Genomic DNA, 21,734 nt, shown 5'->3' on the forward strand with positions numbered 1-21,734 from the left:
AAAGCAATTTGGGGAAATTCTCTATGTACATTTTGGGCACAGGCTCTGGGTTTGGAAAACACATTTATCTTAATGCTCTCACTTCTATGTGACCTTTGGCAGTTTTGTGACCTTTTCAAGCCTAGATCCCCTCATTTTTAGAATGGAGGAAATAACAAGGACCTGCCTGGTTTTTTTTTTTTTTTTTTTTTTTTTTGAAGATTGGGGCAATAAAAGTAGTTAGCATTCCACTGGACCAACTCCATGGACTAACTCGATGTAGTGAGCATACCCATTGTCTTAAGAGGGACACTTGCATATGGAGGAGCTTGTAAGTTTATGCTTGTAGAATTTTGCTTACATAACATGGCACAATGTATATATGGTATGAAGTTGAGAGCTTGGAAGCAGTAAGGAATCAATCTATAACAATGTAGCTTTCATCATTATTATGAGTTTCACAAACATCTTTTTTTTTATGTCGCCCATCATAGAGTGGTAGATTTTATGTGGACCACAGATAGTGTCTTCAGTCTAGCACTCTTCGGACAAACCATAAGGGGAAAAGTCACCATGTCTAGCTTTCTAGTTGGGCAAACACTGAAAAGCTTTAAAATGATTGCTCATCCTTGTTCTCTACCGTGCTCTCTTGCACAAAGGGCAAGCTTATACCTCACAGTTGCCCCCACCTGCTTTCGGCTACTCCTATGTGTACACCAAGTGTGTCCACCACTTGCCCTAATCCAAGCTCCCTAAGTCTCATGCTGCCTTACCCATGCTGTGTCTTCATGCATGGTCTGGTTCACCTGCAAACGTCGCTGATAGCTTTCTGATTAACCTTCTCATGTACTCAAAACCAGGGCCAGCAGACACTACCAGTGCCAGACACCATCCATGCCATCTGTTTCACACATTTATAATCAATAATTCTCCATGCTGTTCTATGGATTGGGAAAAACTCACATCAAACAAGTATCACTTCCCTTTTCCTTCTCTTCTTGAATTTGACCTCTAGTTTAATATGCAGATTATGGTTACTTTTAAGAACAACAGGATCCCATAGTTTAGGGCTTATTGGGGACAAGCACTTAATTAAAACTTGATAAAGAGAAGAGAAAGCACTGTATTTGATTGAATAAAAAGCATTTCATTTAAATAAGTGCTCAGAAAAAAAAAATCACACAAGTTGGCAAGGTGAACCTTTGGTTGTGAGTCCCCTTTTCATGGCTGAGCCATCCCTCCAGCCCAAGCCTGGCAAACATGAGCAAAGTTGAATTGGTTTAAGAGATTCAATTAAATCTTGGGCTTCTGGAATGGCCTCAGAGGGCAGCTGGGTACCACTAGGGCAGTGTTGCTGTGCGGGGGCCATGGGGAAGAGGCATTTCAGCAAAAGGACCTGGGAGAACAGTAAAGGTGCAAACCCACAGGCAGCCAGCACTGTGGCAGCTCTGAGGTTGGCTCTTCCTTTTGAACATCCTATTTTCTCCAAGGACCTTCCCTAAAAGTGGAAGAGAAAGCTAGGGTTACAAGTGGGATTTTGTAGCAAAAAAAAGTCTTCAAATGCATCGAGTCTCCTAACCCTGCCTCTTCCTTCCAGCCAACACAACAGGAGTCTCCCCTAGAGTGGAGAGGTGTCAATACTCATTATTTCTGAAGAAAGCTGTGGTCTGAGCCCAGGTGTGAGATACAGGAAGCTGCTGTTATACTCAGCCTTGGCCACTATTTCACGAGTGAATCGCTATCATCAAGGAAATGATTATTAATGAAAGCCATGGAAAACACAAGCCTTTATGTGTTGTATTTAATGCTAAAAGTTATTATGATTTCAAAGTTAACAAAGTCGAAGACATATCATATCCTGGTATCCTAGGAAAGTCATGGTAATAATACCATATGTTACCAGAGTTCTCTCCCTTAGTATGAGCTTTGCTGATAAGTTGTTACACACACATCAGTTATACTTAAGGTTCCCTCAATACCTAGAATGCTATTTTTGTACATTTCCTGCGCACACTGTAATAAGCAAAAGATGTGGTATAGTGAAAGCCAGAGAAGGAAATGTGAAGACAGAAGCAACTCTGAAGAGTTCTCTTGTTCTCACCTCCTCCATAAAGTTGAACAGGAAGTCACAACTCTGAGCTATACAGCCTGACTTTGCCACTCCCTTCACGTTTTCAGCCGGTCACTTATTAGGAATATGTGCTCAGCCCAAGTGAGAACACTAACCTAACACCTCATTGGACGTGACCTCATTTTTGCCTACAAATTATTGGGGTTCACCTGCCAAAACATTTCCCTTGCCGCAGTGCTAATGTTGTGTGGTTCCCGACTGTTCTTGGCTACTGAGATTAGGGGTTTCCTGTAGAGTGGGGAGACAGCAAATTTGAGATCAACAGATGATGGGGTGTGCTTCTAATTCAGTGTGGCAGCCACACAGCGTTGGCTTGGGGCAGTAAGAAAGTCGTTCCTATCATGACCCAGATTTCTGTTCTTTCTCGCTGTGTTCTTTGTGATTTATAACTGATGCGCTGCAGTTTCAGAGCTTGTGTGATCAAAAAGATAAATGTTTCTTCACATTTTCACTCTGCTTCACAAGCAAGAATATATATTATTGTACACCCGGAAAAATATTATGTTTTCCACAAACTCGCTGGAGCACCAGTCACGTGCTAGGTACCGTAGTGAGTATTGGGATCCCACAGTGGATACGATTTGGCCTCCAGGTCAATCCATTAGAAATCAGTTCACCAAGAGCCCACTTATAACCTGATTCTGGCTGTTTCCCCTCAGAAGCTCACAGGCTAATAGAAGACAGACTAGTGGGCAGCGTGACCTGTTGCCGAGTTAGTAGCAGGAGTGATACTCAGAGCGCAGAGAATACCATGCGCAGAGGTTAGAGATGCATGCCGTAAAGACTGATGCAACCTGGTCTGTCATGCAGGGCTTGGTATTTAGGATCTCTTTATCCATGACTTTAGGCAAAAACGGCAGAAAAGCAATTGGCTTGTGTCTTGAGGGTCTTGTTTTGTAATCCAAGCTCTTTTGAGCGATATAATACAGGCTAATCTTGAACTCATGATCCTCTTGACTCAGCCTCCTTAGTGCTGAGATTACTGGTCTATGCCACTATGATTAGATAGAATGATATTTTTGGTTTGAAATATGGCATGGGTGGAGGGCATTTCTTGTCGTCTAGGCTGGTCTGAAGTTTGCACATGACTGGGGAGCCCCGATCTCCTGGGCCTGAGACATTTCAGGCTAAAGATCAAACCCAGTACAACTGAGCCACACCTACACTCATTCATCCAGATGATGAATATTTTTACAAGCCAGACTGAGCTATAGACTTCATTCCCTAAGAACAGGGAACATTTTCTATTTTAAAAAGATTTGTTGTGTGTGTATGGCTGTTTGACCTTCAGGTATTTGTGCAAAACATATGTGCAGTTCTCAAGGAGACCAGAAAAGGGTGCTAGATCCCCAGAACTGGAGTTAGAGATGGCTGTGGGCTGCTGTGTGGGTGCTGCAAATCACGCCCAGGTCCCTGGGAGAGTAGCCAGTGTCCTTAACTGCAGACACATCTCTCCAGCCTTGCCAGTTTTACTTTTGCATTAGCTTAAGCAATTAGATTAAGCATCCTGTGCTTATAGGATGTTTTCAAATAACAGGGAAAAAGGAGGAAAGAAATGTTAAGTGTTCACACAACACCCCAACAATCTGTTTAGTTGAGGCAAGCAAGCATCCCGGGATACACTTTGCTCTTGGGTTGTGCACACACGACCCCTGTACTAATGCACTTGATGGCCTAATTCCCTCACCTGTACCTCTTATGCATGCACACCCTTTTCCAAACACCAGCAATCTTGGAACTTCCTTCAAACCCCATCTGCATCAGGCTACATGTACTTTCTTCTCTGTGCAATGGTAGTTTCTACTCAAATGTGTTCCCAACACACCAGAGTATGAAGAATACAAGGGCTTGTTCCAGTCTGAACTGCTTTTGGGTACATGTGTAGTAGAGCATGGACTCTAGTAACTTTTAGGGTAAATCTCTATTTACCACTCAGTATCAATGCATAGTTAAACATACATAATTCATTCCCACAGCTCCAGCTGCTCAGCTGTCAGGTGAGGGCCTCTAGCTGGATGGGCTCTCGAGCTCTGACTTCATCAGTCCGTGTCAATAGACTGTAGAGTTGCTGATGTCCTACGCTAGGCTGTCCGTTAGTTAGTGCCCCTAAGCTAGCAGCCACATCTCGTCCTTATACCAGACAGGTTCACTGACAACTCGGACCCACATATTCAGTGAAAGGCTGAGACCCCTGGGCAGAAAGAGTACAGAGAACCAAAGTGACTGCTGGTCTCACAGTCACATGAAGCAGGTGTAACCAAGACTCAGCTTTGTGTGGGGGCGTATAGACTGGTTTTGCTGACTTTTGCCCCTCCACCTGGGTTATTGGTACAAGATAGAAAATTCCAGTCATGCTTCGATGTCTTGCACAGCTCTGACACTAGGAATGCAGAGTCTCTGGTCTTGATGCTGTCTTACCAGATTTCCTCAAAACATTGCAAGACATTTCTATGTGTCTCATTTGGTGGTTATTTGTTCGTGCAAACCTGGACCATGTACTGCCCCACTTCTGTCTCCCTGCTTGCAGTTGAGAATCTCCAGTGATGCTGATGTCTTGAGCCAAACTCTTGTATGATCTCAATCCTCAGAAACTGACTTCTGACCAGTTTACGGAGACTGAAGAAGCCCTTGGTAAATTATGTGCTCTCTTTTATATGTTATGCAAAGATTATATCCAGCACATATCAACTGAGGGCAGGGTTCAGCTTTCACTCTGATTATATCGCTTTGTTTTTGTTGCACTGCGGATTGAATCCAAGGCTTAACATATGCTGGATAAGCACTCTACCAGTAAGTTGTATCAAGAGCATCTGTATTCTGATTCTAAATGTTGTTATTTCCTGAATAAAATCCTGCATGGCTGTCTTAAAAGTTCAGACAAGGCCATATCAGATAGATAGAACTGATGGGGCATTTGGTTGAATCACGGGGAAAAAAATGAGAAGACTGATGAGTTATCAGAGAAATTACAACTCTTATGAGAAAACTATTCTCATGACATGGAATATTTTCGGAAAGGTCATGAGTTTGCTATAGTACTGTAGAGGAATTTTAATCCAGTAGCATGGCTACTCTGGCAAGATGTCACATCCAACGACCTTCTAGGTCTGTGTGATCTGGCTGGAGTACAGGCTTGCCTCACACCTTTAGTCCCTTTAGCTGGACTACGGACGTGACGCCAAACAATTGAGGAGCAGGCAAAGTGATGAATCAGAGAAAGATGTGGCAGAATGAGTCGGAGATAGGATACAACCCCCTACTCTCACTACAAGGGACAGAAAAAAGAATCGAGTAAAGAGAGCAGTGGGGGCGGGGGGTAAGGAGGTGGCAGTTTTACTGGGACAGCTTTAGAGAGACAGGTTGCAGGTGAAGACAGAATGACATGGAATTAGAAGGAGCCCAAAGACTGGAACAGATTGCCAGAGTTAGTTTGAGGCCAAGCACAACAATTCAGTCAAAAGCTAAGGGAAACCAATTTGAATCAGTCAGCTTGGAGAGGAGTTTGGGCCAGCGCAGCTGATTGTAACCAGCCAGCCAGAATTCAAAGAGCTAGAAAGGGTGAGCTTATTCAGTAGTAATAATGCTAATACTTTTATTGTTGTTTGGACAGAACAATTGCATCTGGTGAATAAACGTTGCCTTTACGTAGTATACTCGCATTGGTGATATGAAGACTTTGATATGTGAGAGTGCCTGAGTTCAATTCCCAGGACTGAAGGAAAAATAGTAATAAAACATGTGAGCCAGGAATAGTGGCTCATGCCTGTAACCCAAGCATTCGGATGTCTGAGTCTAGAAGGTTGCTGAAATTTGAAGCCAGGCTGATTTACACAGTGCTTCTAGACCAGCTTAGGCTACAGCATTAAGACCTTTTCTCAGAAAAACAAAACAAAACCAAAACCAAAAAATCCCTAAGACCAAACAAAAACCCTGAGCACATTAACATTCCATCATGGAGAGGAGGGACTTGTCTCTGACAGGAGTTATCTATAGGCAGTTCATGGCTGCTGGGTGGGGCGATCATATTTCTCAGTAGTAGCCACAAGGACATTGCTCATGCTTATGCAGGCAACCATGTGCCATAGCAAAATTACAAGGGGGATTTGGTGGGGAAAAAAGAAGAGATTTTATGGAAGTTGGAAGAGAATAAAAGGATAACCAGGGAGAACAGGAACAATAGTGTGTGTGTGTGTGTGTGTGTGTGTGTGTGTGTGTGTGTGTGTGTGTGTGTGATACTTTTGTTCACTGCATACATCTGGGCTGACAAGAGCCAGATGGGTTGGTAGTGGTGCATAGACCTACAATCTGAAGCACCTTGTCTACAAGATCCTCCCATCTCCTACTTTCCAGCCTGGCCTGGAATTTACCTACACTGTAGCTTGCAAAGTAGAGCTACCTAAGTTATAACACTACACTCACCAAAAGAAAGCCAACAAGTGTTACTCCAGGAAGCAAAGAAATACCAACTGACCTAGAAAAATCTCTCAGTAGTATCAGTAAATATTTCTGATAAACTTGAAGGAATAGAGTTATAGACTTGGAAAAGTTTGGTTTTAACGACCTGGCATTTTATTTAGACAAAGGTGGCCTGTTTGGAAGTGGTCCGTGCTGGTGGTTTCCTTTGTGAAAGCAGGCAGAGGCCAATTTGAAGTTACTGACAGATACTGGGTCACTTTCTGCTCTCATCATTAGGTCACATGTGTCGCAGACACTGACAAGACACTCTCTGCTTGCGCCTGTTGTATTCGAAATCTCAGCTGAGTCTCCTCGGTGCACATGTGTTAGATGAGTGAGTGAGGAGAAGTAAATTCACTCAAACTTGTCAGAAATGACTAGAGGCACTAGATTTACATTTTTAGGAATCCAACACTTCCCCAAGGCAACTCAAGTGTTCCTCTCCTTCTGAGAGACAAGGAGTTAATAGCGTGTGTGAGAGAGATTCATATGACTGCTTTTCATTACTTATGGACAGCGTGTCTCAGCCTTGGCTACACCTGCCATAAACACCTATGGAACTTAAAACAATTCTCCACCGAAACAGAATCTCTAGAGCGTTGCTGAAGGCCATGCATGAGAAGTGAAAAGTTCCACGTCAACAGAGAACTTCTTGATCAATAATTCTTTTCTTTTTAAAGACTTGTTCTATTGTTAATAAAGTGCATGTGTTTCAGGGTATACACAACTGTGAGTGTATGTGCCCAAAGAGTCCTGAAGAGAGCGTTGAATCCCCGAAGCTGTGGTTAACAGGTAGCTATAAACCGCCCTATATGGGTACTGGGAACACATCTAAGTCCTCTGCATAAGCAATGTGTGCTCCTAACTGCTGAACTCTGTCCAACTCCAGCTTCTAACTCATTCAGTCTGTTCTGACTTCAGATTTCACCTTTCAGAGTGTCACATTGCCTTCCATTAAGTGTTATCACATGTGTAATTAATTACATGGTTATATTATAAATTGACCTCCTACTCTAAAATGGCGCTTCAGCTGTCTTCATTAGACTATCTTTTCACACGCAGGCCATTACTCTTTGTCTCTCAGGAGAGGACGCTTGAGTTGCCTTGGGAAAGTGATGGATTCCCAAAAATGTAAATCTTTATTATCAGCCGATCGTTACCTATCTAAAGTGGTAGATGCAATTATCAAGTATCAGGATGAATTGCTCGAACGCCAAGGGCTATGAGAAAGCAGAGTGGGCAGAAACCATTGCAGACTTTACTGGCACACAGGAAACACTGTTCCCCACACGCTGGAACATGGGGAATGATGGAGAAAGGGGAACTGTGTCCCAGACAGGAAAACGACACAGATGAGCAGGAATTTGTTTTAGGGAGAACATAAGTGATTCATCTTGTGTAACTCCTATTGCTTGCGGCAACTGTAATCTTCCTGCCCAGGACACACACCTCTGCTCCCGGATTGCTATACCCAGCCTACCCTCATTTCTAAACTTACTCTACCTTCGTAATCAGAATTACAAGTGGGATCACAAATCCACATTTCACCAAGCTTCTTGAGTGATTTTTATCATGAAACACTAACAGGAAGAGACTAATCGATCTACACAGTTCAAGAGGAAGACAGATGGGACAGAATGTCCCCCCAAAAGAACCAACTGCAGCAAACTACCGCCTCTGTTGAAATAAATCAGATATGCCATTCTTCATTTATCAAACTGGCAAGGATGAAAACACCGTGCCCCACTCCACGCCAATGTTAAAATAAGCTTTTGAACACTGTGGGGGGAAGGTAGCTGGCACATTACCAGAGGACAATCTGGCAATTCTTATTATAAACCTTAACATTTTTCACTCCTTTGACATAGCAATTACACTCCTAGAAATGTATCCAAAGGCTGTGGTTTTAACCTTGGCAGTTCATTGATGAAGCTTTTATGAATCAGATTTCTGTGCCCCTCTCCCTGGAGTGTTTAAGAATAAGGTTTACAAATCCAGTGATTTTTGTCTTAATACACATATAATTTGGGCTTATTTCTTTTAAAGTTCAACTAATAGAAGTGTTCGTAGTTGGTGAAAATGCCTTTGTCCCTTACTGCCTCTGTGCAGTCACACCGGACAATACCTGATATGTTTTTACTGTCGGTGGCACACATTGTAGCAATCCTTCCGTCTCAGTACATAGTCATGTGCCACAGGGCAATGTTTCAGTCCCCGGTGGTGATTCCCTAAGATTACTATGGATGTGAAAACTCTGTGGTATAGCCACATCATAGCTACCATGGGATCATAGTACAATACCTTAATTGTGTTTGTGGTGACACCAGTGTAAGTAGATGCTGCCCTGCCAGTTGTATAAAATTATAGCACAGATACTGATCTCCACTTTTTCTATTGCAAAAAGCAAACTTGCCAGTAAAACAGAATGCATGAAACACAGGCTGCATCTTCCTATGTCTCATGACTGAGCCTCTTGTCTATACATCTCATGATGGATACCATGCAGACCACATAGGACCACTCGGTGATGGATGACGTCACTTCATGGCGCGCTTCTCAAAATGTGTCTGCCACTAAGCCAGGAATCATTGTATCCAGGTCTAGTTCATTTTTGTTCTATTTTGGTGCTTGATAATGGTAGATATCTATTTCATCATCCATGAGCCATAACTACTTTACCTGGTGTAATTGTGTTCTTTAAAGAGAAAACTGCACTATACAATTTGCAACAGACTCATAAAGATTAACAGTTAAGATGACCATAAATGAGCCTTAGCAATTGAAATAATTTCTTCTATTCCACCACATTAAGGTGTTAGGTTTTAATATTTTGGTAGAATAATGGTATATGGGAAAATACTCCAATCTCTGTAGACATTCAAGCATAGGCGTTTGGGATCATTTTCACATTTTTTTACGACTAGTAAGACAATGACCATTCTTGGACATCCATCCCTCCTTGACCTATATAAGATACACCCTCAGAAACGGAATCACTTAGTCATCAAACTTGGATATTGAAATTTATTTTATAAATTTTAAAGGTTTTCTTTTTTATGTCTTTGCCAAATGTGGCACACCTAACCACCCACATAAATCCCAGCACCTCTTGGGAAAGGAGAAGTAAAACCTAGCAAGGCAGTGATGACAGCCTGGCAGCTGCATTTAAGGCCCCTCTGTTTGGTTGAGGATATGGTGTGGAGTTCCTGCCAACTGGATGCAGGTGTAAAGTATCTGGTGACTTAAAGATGTAGCTTGGACTTACTTCTTTCGGGTCCCTTAGAAATAGCTGAGCCACATCAGGGAGGAGCTTAGATTTCCTAATCACCATGAGGGAATAAATTACCTGTTTATCTGCAAGAATAATGAGTACGAGGTGGTGAATTGTGCAATAAACAAAATTTTGATGTTTGGTGGTAGTTAATGCTGTCCTTACTGATACATCAGCTAACATCATAACAGTGAGTATTAAAAGCTACAAGATAGGGGATGGAGAGATTGGATAGAAGTTAAGAGTGCACAGTGCTCTTGCAGAACACCCAAGCTCAGTTTGGCACCCATGCTAGACAGCTAACAAACTCCAGCTTCAGGAGATTTGACACCTCTGGCTTCACAAACACATACTCATATGTACATACCAACACACAGATGCACCACACACAGAATTAAAAATAATGTTTGAAATAGTTACAGTATCCTAAGTTATTTGTGATGGTTGGAGTGACAACACACTGTCCTAACAAAACAATCACACACATGAACAAAAAATAATAAGTACTATCGTGGTTTTGAATGAAAATGGCCCCTATAGACCTGTAGGGAATGGCATTATTGGAAAGGATTAGGACATGTGGCCTTGTTAGAGTAGGCGTGGTCTTGGAGGACGTGTATTAACAGAGATGGATGGACGTTGAGGTTTCACAAGCTCAAGCCAGGTCTGGTAGCTCTCTTCCTTCTGCCTGCTGATCCAGATATAGACGTCTCAGCTCCTTCTCTAGCACCATGTCCGCCTGTATGCTGCCATACTTCTCACCCTGGCAATAATGGACTAAACCTTTGAACTATAAAGCAGCCCTAGTAAAATGTCTTCTCCCTTTATGAGAGTTGCCTAGTGGGCAGAGCACCCTTGAGATCATGCACACTCGGGACAGGGTGTGGTTAGACACAGCATTCCTGAGACTGCCCCAGACACCCAGGGACCCTGGGTACCACTAAGATGAACAAGCAAATTAGCCCAAATGCTTGACACCTATAGCAGGTAGGAGAACTGTTCCTGAGACCATGAAAGGGGGGAAAGCTGGCCCTGCTCCTAACCAGCTGCAACACTCAGAGGAGCAGGCTCTGCACCTCGAGTGGGCAGCACAATAGAGCCAGTCCTGCTGGTGTGGGTATAGATGACCATGTGGGCATGAGACCGTGAGAGCTGGATCTAACCCCTTGCCAACTGTGGCATTGGGTGACTTAGCTGGAGCAGTGCTGGAGAGCTTGCCCTGGTGGTGTGGGTGCAGAACTGGTGGCCAGACCATCCGGCTTAGCTACCACCCAGGCCCAGATCCAGGGCTTTAAGTTTGCCCACCTCAACATGTGTCCTATGAACTGCTAGAGGGTGTGAAAGGGCCCTCCTACTGACCCTAGGATGCAGAAGCTCTGCGACACAGGGCGACAATGTTATTCCGGTGAGAAACCAGTACTGCTAGTGTAGCAGAAGCCAGAGGCTTCAAACCAGACCAATGATTCATTGCAATGAGCATTTGTAAGTTTAAGAAGCATGGACAAAAGGGTATACTATGGGACACACTGTGACACACTACAGCTTCCACCAAGAGATTTTTTCTTTGTTGTGGGGCAGGTTGCAAGCCTGGAGGGCATGTACAAGGGGAGGGATAGAAGAGTGGAATTGGGGTGCATGGTGTGAAATTCACAATGAATCAATAAAAACACTTACCATGGCCATGATGTTACTTCACAGCAGTAGAACTTTCACTAAGACAAGTATGTAAAGCCCCAATCATAGTAGTGAAAAATTAAGTTCCAACAAATAGGTAAATAAAAATGATACTAAATCAGGTACAGTGATACATGCCTGTATTCCCAACACAGGAGAGGCAGAGGGGGGAGTGCTGACACAGTTCAATGCTAGCTGAGCCTGTACAATGAGACACTGTCTCAAAAGAAAATAGGAACGGAGGAATTTTTTAAATGATATGAAAAGATGTTGGTTAAGAGAGTGGCAAAATAATCACTCTTGACAAAGTTAACATTGCCAAGAAATACTCTGTAATGATCAGAGTGAGCTTTAGTTAAAGACAGGATTTCAGGTCGTTTACATATGTATGTTTTCTGAATTTTCATAGACTTATATCACCTGGGCAGTTAAAGGTTATTCAGGGGGCTAGAGCGATGGCACAGTGGTCAGAGCACGTACTGCTCTTACAGGGGACCTATGTTTGATTCCCAACACCTACACACTTGCTTACAACCACCCATAACTCCAATCGCAGAGGATCTGATGCCCTCTTCTGGCCTTTGTGGGCACAAGGTACACACACGCCAGGTACGCACATGGTGCACAGACATTCAAGCAGGCAAACACTCATACACATGAAATAAAAACATACGCATTAAAAAATGGGGAACCCTAGATGAAAGGCCCTACAGCGGGGAAAGGGAACTTATTGAAACCACCTCCAGCAGAAAGACAGCATCAAGTGAAGGATTGGGTTCTACCCCACAGTCAAAGTTCTCACCCATAATTCTTCCTGTCTGAAAGAAATGCAGGGATGGAGATGGAGAAGAGCCTGAGGAGAAGAAGGTCCGGCAACAGGCCCAAAGTGGGATCCTGCTCAAGGGGAGGCCCCAAGACCTGTCACCGTTACTGAAGCTATGGGGTGTTCACAAAAAGGGACCGATCATGACTGTTCTCCAAAAGACCCAACAAGCAGCTGAAAGAGTCAGATGCAGATGTGTGCACCCAACCAAAGAACAGAAGCTGCTGACCCCTGTGGTTTAATTAGGGAAAAGCTGGAAGAAGCTGAGGAGGAGGGCAACCCTGTAGAAGGAACAGCAGTCTCAACTTAACCTGGACCCCTGAGATCTCTCAGACACTGCATCACCAACCAGGCAGCGTACACCAGCTGAGATGAGACCCCCAACACATAGACAGCAGAGGACTCCCGGGTCTGTGTTCAGTCAGAGAAGATGCACCTAACCCTCAAGAGACTGGAGGTCCCAGGCAGTTTATAGGTCTGGTGGGGTGGGTGGGGTGGGGACATCCTGTGGAGACTGAGTGGAGGTGTGGGGAGGAGATATGGGATATGGAACAGTCAGGGGGAGGGGGATGGAGCAGGAGTGGAATAAAATCTGGAGTGTAAATATAGATAGATAGATAGATAGATAGATAGATAGATAGATAGATAGATAGATGAATAAATAAATACAGATTATTCAAACTTCAGTTGGTATATATTAAACTGCGTTGTATAAAAAGATATAAAGGAACTCAAAAATGCCCCCACCATGGCTCTAGATTCTCATTCAGGATTTTCAATAACATCTGAGAATTGGCTATTTCTGATAGAAAAGACTTGAAACCAACAACACTTACATGCCTGTCAAAGTCTTTGTGTGAGATATTTTACCAAGTATGTGTTAACTCATCAGTAATGCTGGGATTAGGGATTGGGAATTTAGCTCAGTGGTAGAGCGCTTGCCTAGCAAGCACAAGGCCCTGGGTTTGGTCCTCAGCTCAAAAAAAAAAAAAAAGTAATGCTGGGATTATGGTGTACGTTCATTTAGATTCTCAGTAGGGCTCAAAAGAGTTACAACATCTACAGCCTAAGGTGACTGGACCCATAGGTACATGAACTCATGGGGCTAGGTCTGCATACCTAAGACCTGCACAAGATCAAACTGACCAAAGTCCCAGTGTGCACAGTAGATTGGCTCACAAAGACCCACCCCAATCATAGGAGCAACTGATAATTGGTGTAAGCAGGGAGAGTGTTTTATTCAGACATGTGGCCCCTGAGGTTTCCCATGGTCCACTGGGTGACCCTACCACCTATTCATGTATACAATAGGACCGAGTGGGATCTGTGGGCTTTAAAAGAAGTTGTGGTTGGGGGGCTAGTGGTGAGAATAAGAGAGGCTTGAAGGAGAGGCTACAGGGGTAGTTTTGACCAAAAAAAATTATATGCATGTTTTCAATTCTTAAATAATAAAAAGATTATAAAAATAAAGGCATTATAGATATGAGAAAGTAATAGCTTCCAAAATACTAGACATTAATTATATGAAGAAAAATATAAAAGACAATGTATTCTTGCCTTCACTAATAAGTCCCTCCATGTACTATAGGGAGAACACGGTTTAATTCATAGCAGAGGTGACAGAGGGAAACATTTCTGGTGGTCACGCTGAGCTGTGCACGGGGATCCGAGCACTCTACTATATGCATATCATACACTAGTACAGAGCTTTTTAAAGTGACGCACTTGGCCCCCAGAGCATCGCATTAACATTTCTTTTGGTTGAGTGCACAGAGGTTTCATGAAAGCAAAGTGGAGAAGGGAAAGAGATAGACGTCTCATGCCCAGTTTCTAAGTGAGTCTCCGTCTGTTGGTCGCTTTTCTGTTCTGGCACGTGAAGAACCTCAGACCCTATGATTCTTTATTACAAAGAGTCTGCGCTTCACTTAGCTCCTGGAGACTGGAAATTGGTTCCACTAGACTAGTAGTGCCTCTTCTGTGAAACTCTAGGGTGTTTGCGTGTGGCTCCCTCCCACTTCAGCACTTTTTTGTTAGGGATATTGTTTTTCTTTTTTCTCTTAGCTTTCTTCCTTGGAAAGATTTCCCCAACCTTTCCTGCTTCTGGCTACCACATCAAACCGTCTCTCTCACACCATTTGTTCTAAACGCTCCTTCGCAAAACTAGTTCCCCCATCCTCAGAACCTGATGACATCAGGAGGCCACAGTGCACAATCTGAACTGCTTTTGTGGACTCTGAACTGCATTTGCGATGACATGACATTTGATCTGCTAGTCAAAGGATATTTATTGCAGTAAGGCAACGGCCATGTTTTCAATGTCAGCTCCATTTCTCATTATTACATGAGCCACAGAGCCCCTTACACACTGGGCTGTGTGCTAAGAGCTGGAAATGGGAAGATCAATGTATGCTGGCAGCTGGGTCTCGTGGCATTAAGCATATAGACAATGTAGACACTGTAGTCCCAAGTCCTTTGTACGAGTTTCGGCATCTCAGGACATATCTCACTCATCTCACCCCCTTCCCCAAACTAATTAAGATGTATTATTACATGTGAAATAACCCAAATTAAGTGACTAAATTGTCTTATTTTTAATTCGCTCACGTTTTGCATCTATGTACTTATTCCTTTTACCAAATTATCTCACAATTCCAGTGAGCAGTCTACATCCCCACTGACTCGTCCCCATTTCTTTCTTGCTGACTCATAATAATGTCCAAATAGGTTTCCCCCATCTACGCCTGCTATGCTAAAATTAGGTTGTTGCCATGGAAATCCCTCTCATTACCTATATCTCCTGACAAGGAATGCGAGAACCTAATGCAAGCAACCAGGCTAGTGACAATGTGCTCAGCTACAGAAAGCCAATGGGACGCAGAATTCCAACATACATCCTGACAGTAGAGAACAAGTTACAAAAGGCAGGTGGGTCGTTTTAGTTTCACCATGAATGCATAGTTTCCCTACCGTGTCTATTCACTAAGGTAGATATCCAGGTTAGATGGCAAGAAACAGGCAGTTTCATGGCACTAAGAGCATATATAGGGGTCTCGTTCTTTAAATACCAACAGGAAAGCAACTTAAGGAAGCATTTGTTGTGGCTCACAGTTTGAGGATACGGTCCATCACAGTGGGGAAAGCATGACAGCAAGAGCATGAAGCCGCTGGTCACATCAGACGCACCATAGTGAAGCAGAGAAATCAGGGTGAGCACTCAGCTTTGATTTGCCCTCTGTGTTCAGTCTGAGATCCCAGACCAAGGAATGGCTCTGACCACATTTTGAGAGAGTTCTCCTAATTAAATATTAACTCTGTAAACTCCATGAAAGATATTCCCAAAAGTTTATCTCTTAGGCGATTATAGATCCTAACAAGTTAATATTAGTCATTATAGCTACCTATGTAACTTATTTCTTTATTTTATGTGTATGAGTACTGTCTGCATATACAGCTTGCATGCCAGAAGAGGGCATCAGATCCCATTACGGATGGTCATGAGCCACCATGTGGTTGCTAGAAATTGAACTCAGGACCTTTTGTAGAGCAACCAGTACTCTTAAATGCTGACCCATCTCTCTATTCCCACCTATACCAATTTATAATTCACTATGCACTGTACTTGGAGGGCCACATAGTGACTGGCAAGTACAGGATATTCAGGCAATCAGATGACTATGGAAAGAAATAACTGAAGAATATTCAAGACTCACAGGAGCTAAGGAGGTGGCGCACTGTTTAGGCTATGGTCAGGTCATCAGGACCTGAGTTCAAATCCTCAGCACCGAAATAACAATGGGTATGGCTATATGTGCCTGTGACTCCAACACTGGGGGTCACAGAGGTAAGCGGATCCCAGGAGCCAGCTAGTACAGGTGAAAAGGTGAGAGACCCCACATCAGAAGAAGGGAATAGAGAGCAAATAGAAGAGGACATCTACCATCTTACTCTTGCCTCTGTATTTGCATGTATGCACACACAACTATACACTACAACATACACACCACATATAAGCAAAAAAGAAATATCCAGGTTCTATACTATGCACAAAGTACCTATTCCAAAGAGAATCAAGCCCTAAACTCTGCCATGAATTGTTACATTCAGGATCTAGGAAAAGAAAAGATTGTTATGGTTCCAAGTATTAAATCATCAAGATTTGACCATTTTTAGATGTATGCATTGTGTGTGTGTGTGTGTGTGTGTGTGTGTGTACACAGAGGGGAAGGAAGAGGAGTGAACTGAGAAAGCAGTGGGTTAGAGGATAAGATCTGATGAGTTCAGAGGGCATGAGTATGCTAAGCAATATATCTCGATTCATTTTGTTGTTTTCTTCCTGGCACTGCTTATGTCAACAGAACTAAGAGCACATTTTTATTTAAGCACACTCAGGTGCTCTCCAACACAGCACCATGGTGAGGCAGAATGTAGGCAAGTGTGCTAAAGGTTACACTTCTTCATGTCACCTCACCCACCGAGTTTCACCCTCCCACTGTAGACTATGGTCTATACTAACTATGGTCTGTGAAAAGTTCTCTGCAGGTGGTGGGATTACTAACCACAAAAGTAACACCAAAACTCACAACAGGGCTTTGTGATTGACAGGGAAAGAAAAGATTCTATCACCACACCAGAAGCCAGTGCCTGCTGAACACCCTCACCCCCACCCCCGCCATCTCTCTCAGACCTGAGTACTCATAAAATTTCATCTAAACTAAAAACCAAAACACAGGAAGTGTGAACTATTTAAGCTGCAAGATCATGACTTCCCCTTGTTGAATTGCTAGTACTTAAAATGTGGCCAGGTAAATGACCAGGATTCAAATAGTTGATGGCCAAATAAGCTTCTATGAAGCATTTTAATTCTGAAGGAATTTAGGTAAAATTCTAAGTTTTATAAAGAAATTTGTAAGTTTTCACTTCTTATAGCTTTCTACTTAGCTTTCAACCTCGTTTCTTTTGGTTTTGTTTTTCATATGTGTGTTCATATTGTTTGCTCTAGTGCCGTGCGTTTTATTTTATCCTGCGTTTGTTGTGACTTTTTTGTTTTTTATGCTGGCGGCTCTTACTTGGAGTGTATGGAAATCATCTTGCCCATTGCCACTTAAAGTAGTTTTATAGCTTTTTCTTAAATATTATTCTATAATTCTCTTCTAATTTTGGGGTGTATTTATGCTTTGTTTTACAGTATTTGTATGTAGCGGGGATATTTTTAAGTTTATCTAAGGAGAAATTTTCAAGGATAGAATTGTGGATTATTTACCTGTAGTGAAAGCATTACAAGTTGAAGTATGGGTAGAGAAGTTGCTCAATGGTTGGAGGTGGTTCCTGCTCCTCTCGAGGACCCAGGCTTAATCCTCAGAACCTGCGTAGAAGCTCACACTGTATGTAACTTCAGTTCTAGGGGACTTATGGCACCAGACATTCACATGGCTTGGCACACATGTGTATGCATGTAGGCAAAATACCCATACACATAAAAAAATTATGTATACAAAAAGTATGTTAAAATGTGTGAATTTAAATGCACTTATGAGAAAGAAAAACACTGAAAAGGAAACATATGAATGAGCTAGGAAAAGGACACAAGGTAAACTGGCATAAACCACCGATATTCAATGTAGTTAAAGACCTACAAACTCCACAGTTCAGAAATTCTACCAGTAGATATGTATTATAGAGAATTTCTTACAATGTACCATGTCCTTACAAAGGACACATGAAGAGGTTCAGAGCAACAATATTCAAAGCAGAAAAGGAAAATGATAAATAACCCAGGTGTCCACCAACTACTGGATAGATTTTTATATATCCATACATAGAAATACAGTATAGCAATAAAAGTGAAAATATTGCAGTCAAGGTTGATGCTGATGAATCTTGAGAACTATGAAAATTATTGAAATGTAAATATAGTGTATCACATTTATGTGACTTTCAGCTGTTCACAAACCTACTCTAAATTCTTTAAGGATGGAAATATACAAGTTTAAACTGCCACAAGATGAAAGAGATCAGTGAATACTCATTTTATATCATCCTCTGGGAGAGGAGACAAGAGATTGGAGGTACAGGGAAATATAGGAGTTTTCAGAGGAATTAAATGTCTACAAAGCTCTAGAGATCTCTCCATGGCATTTTGTATTAGGAAGAGCAGACAGATGCCAAATTGCATGGTATCATTTGAATATTCACACTGTACCTGTGCTTGCTTCGGCAGCACATATACTAAAATTGGAATGACACACTGTACCAATGAGCTTGGCACATTCAGCTTCATACCTTTTCCAGATAGTCTAGAAAAAAATTGTAATGTAACCAACTCAGGAAACCATTACACATTAAAAGTCAGTTTATTATGCAGATGTGTGAAAGAACATATTTTTCTCTTTGAATTTTTGTCATAAGCAGTGCTGATGGCTCAGTGGTTATCATGTTGTCAGGTTTCTGTCAGGTTAAACTATTACTGTGCCCTGCATCTTTTTTGAAGGGTCGGTGACTACATAAGCCTAGTCATAAAGCAGCATCATAGTTACTCCTAACTATAACAAACATCTCAGATTCACCTAGCATTTCCTCAGCTTCTGTAGAGCAATGTCTCCAGAAAACAATCTAAGATTTTTATACCCAGCCACAGTGTCCCTTAAAGTGCTAGACTTGGGGCTGAAGAGATGGTTCAAAGAGTAAAGACACTATAGCCAAGTTTGGCAATTTCACTATAATTCCTGAAACCTATGTGGTAGAAGGAGAGAATGAATCCACAAACATACACATATACACAATGAATAAATAAATATTTTTAAGGATTAAGCCGTCAGACATTCTTAGGCATAAAAGTTCTCGGATGTTATATATGATGATTTAGTCCTCTTTGAAACAAAACTACTTGACAAAATCTAAGCAATTATGAATAAATTAAAATGTAAAACTTTATGAATGAAGAACCAATAGTAAAAAGTTCTTGTTTGCACCAAATCCAATTAAATATAAAGTTAAAGAAATACAGATAACAGTGTGACAGCAAAATGAGAAAGTAACAAACACAAACAAAGTGAAGTGACAGGTTTTCTCACATTTAATATCTTAAGTCAACAGATAATTTTGTCTGTCATTCAAGAGACAGTACACATAGTCCACCATTTTATGTTTTTCATAACTTTTCATTACCTTGAGTGAAATTTCTTTAGAAAGAAGCTTTCTCGAGGTAAGGGAGAATACTTATTTGATAAACAATTTTTAATATTTCATCAATACAAATAAAAATTTCATTTTCAGGAACACATATACCATTCTACCTTTACTCCAAGTAATTCTAGATTGATATTTCTTTATTAATAATTAGCACCTGTCGTGTGCCTACACACCATGTAGGCATTAGAATATAAGAGTGAAGGAACAGAGTCCTTCCCTTAATGGAGATTATATTTTTCAGACAAGAAATAATCAGATGTAGAAATTACAGGCTAGACTTGGCGTCACATGCCTTTAACCTCAGAACTTGGGAGGCACAGGCAGGAGGATCTCTGAGTTTGAGATCAATCTGGTGACAGTGTGAGCTGCACATAGAAGCCCTGTCTCAAGAAAAAAAGGGAGGAGAGAAAATGAAGAGAAGGGAGATACAGTGGGTAGTTTGTGGTGTGTGTATGTGTGTGTGTGTGTGTGTGTGTGTGTGAGAGAGAGAGAGAGAGAGAGAGAGAGAGAGAGAGAGAGAGAGAGAGAGAGAGAAGTGGAGTCTCTCCTTCTGCATATGGCATATGGGAGTGAGAATTGTTACAGGTGGTAGTTGCAATTTACTCTATTGCACTATCTGCAGATATACATATATATCTATATATCTATACACACACACACACACACACACATATATAGGTAAATGTTTAGATTGATGCTCAACAGATATAAGCATGGTTACGTGTAAGAACTAGGTTTTGAATTGTTTCTAGCTTTCTTTTATTTTTTGCATTGTTCCCATTTTTATTATGAACATACATCATTTTATCTGAGGGAGAAAGAGAGAAAGTGAAATAAGAAAAGACAAAGTCCCAGAATAGCAACATAGAAATCACGGTTTTGGGTAATGACTCAAATGAAGTGAAAACTGAGACCTCTGAAAAACCCATATGTATCCCCCAACAGTAGCTGTATTTAGAATGAATAAAAGAAATACATTGGAATATTATTTAGTGATTAACGATAAAGCTATCACACCATGAAAACAAAGAGTTTCAGGGCTTGGTGCTGAGTGGAAGACACCGGTTGCTTAAAAAGTCATAAACTGTATGTTTCTGACTGTAAAACATCAACGAGAAGACAAACTTCAGAGAGGCAATGGCCTCTACTTCCAAGTGCTCAGTGTGAAGAGAGGGAAGGGAAATAACTGAAGCATAGGTAATTTCTCCACTGTGGATGCCCAGTGTATAGTGCTGTGACGCTAGACGCCTGACACAATGCATTGCCTAAAATCTATGGGATTATACTTAATTCATCTTCATCTTGCACTTTAAGTGAATAATAGTGTGTCAATGTTTTTTTAATCAATTATAGCATACACCCATGATGTTTCTACTTAATGAATAAGAAGACAGAGACGTGGAAAGGTCTCAGAGGACAGACATGGACAGCTGGTCTTTTATATGTATTTCTATAATATTGAACTTGGTAATAATTGAGATATAAGCTAGATGAGTAACATACACATGCATGCATGTGCACACGTGCGCACACACACACACACACACACACATACACACACACCCCTTCTCACTTCCATAGACTCTTAGACTGAAAATTTTTTTGAATAAACATAGTAATAAAAACTGAGTAGAAAAAAATTAAATGAAGAAACAAAAGTTTTACCTTTCAATCTGTTTCGAAAGTCATTTAAGGGCACATAATCAATTTTTCGCCCAAATTTAAGACTTGTACATCCATTTCTTTAAAAAGTAGAATGTATTCTTACCTGAAGAACTTTCCTAATTCTCTTTAGATTGTGAATCAATAGCAGGTTTTTCTCTTTGGAAACCCGACCTAACTGTTCATCCAATTGTATTAATAAGTTTTGAAGGAGAATTGTTGCCATAGTTTCATTGTTAGAAGCTACTTCCCTAAAATAAATAAAATGCCCAGGTGTTACTACTTAATAAGAAACAGTTAATACAACATTTACTTCTTTACCATATGCATTTTAAATGTCAGTTTTATTCCACAGTGATAAGCATTTAGATGTTATAATAAAAGTTAAATTAAATACATGAAAAGCTGTTCAACATCATTAGGGTTTTAAAAATTAAAACTACAATAAAATAGTATTTCATCCCCATTGGGATGGCTATTCTTTAAAAAAAAAAATCAAAATAAAAATCAGAAACTAAACCTTGGCAAGAACAGTAAGAAATTGAGGCCTT

General features: G+C 41.3%; 1 protein-coding gene across 1 annotated transcript in view; it reads right to left on the reverse strand.

The window, feature by feature from the left end:
• Stat4 (signal transducer and activator of transcription 4) overlaps positions 1-21,734 on the reverse strand; it is a 110,024-nt gene that overhangs the window by 84,071 nt on the left and 4,219 nt on the right. The window contains exon 3 of the mRNA XM_032899735.1: positions 21,290-21,434. Coding sequence (XP_032755626.1) covers positions 21,290-21,434 — 145 coding nt within the window. The remainder of the gene's footprint in view (positions 1-21,289; positions 21,435-21,734) is intronic.

Source organism: Rattus rattus, chromosome 4 (genome assembly GCF_011064425.1).
Source record: "Rattus rattus isolate New Zealand chromosome 4, Rrattus_CSIRO_v1, whole genome shotgun sequence".
Lineage (NCBI taxonomy): Eukaryota > Metazoa > Chordata > Mammalia > Rodentia > Muridae > Rattus > Rattus rattus.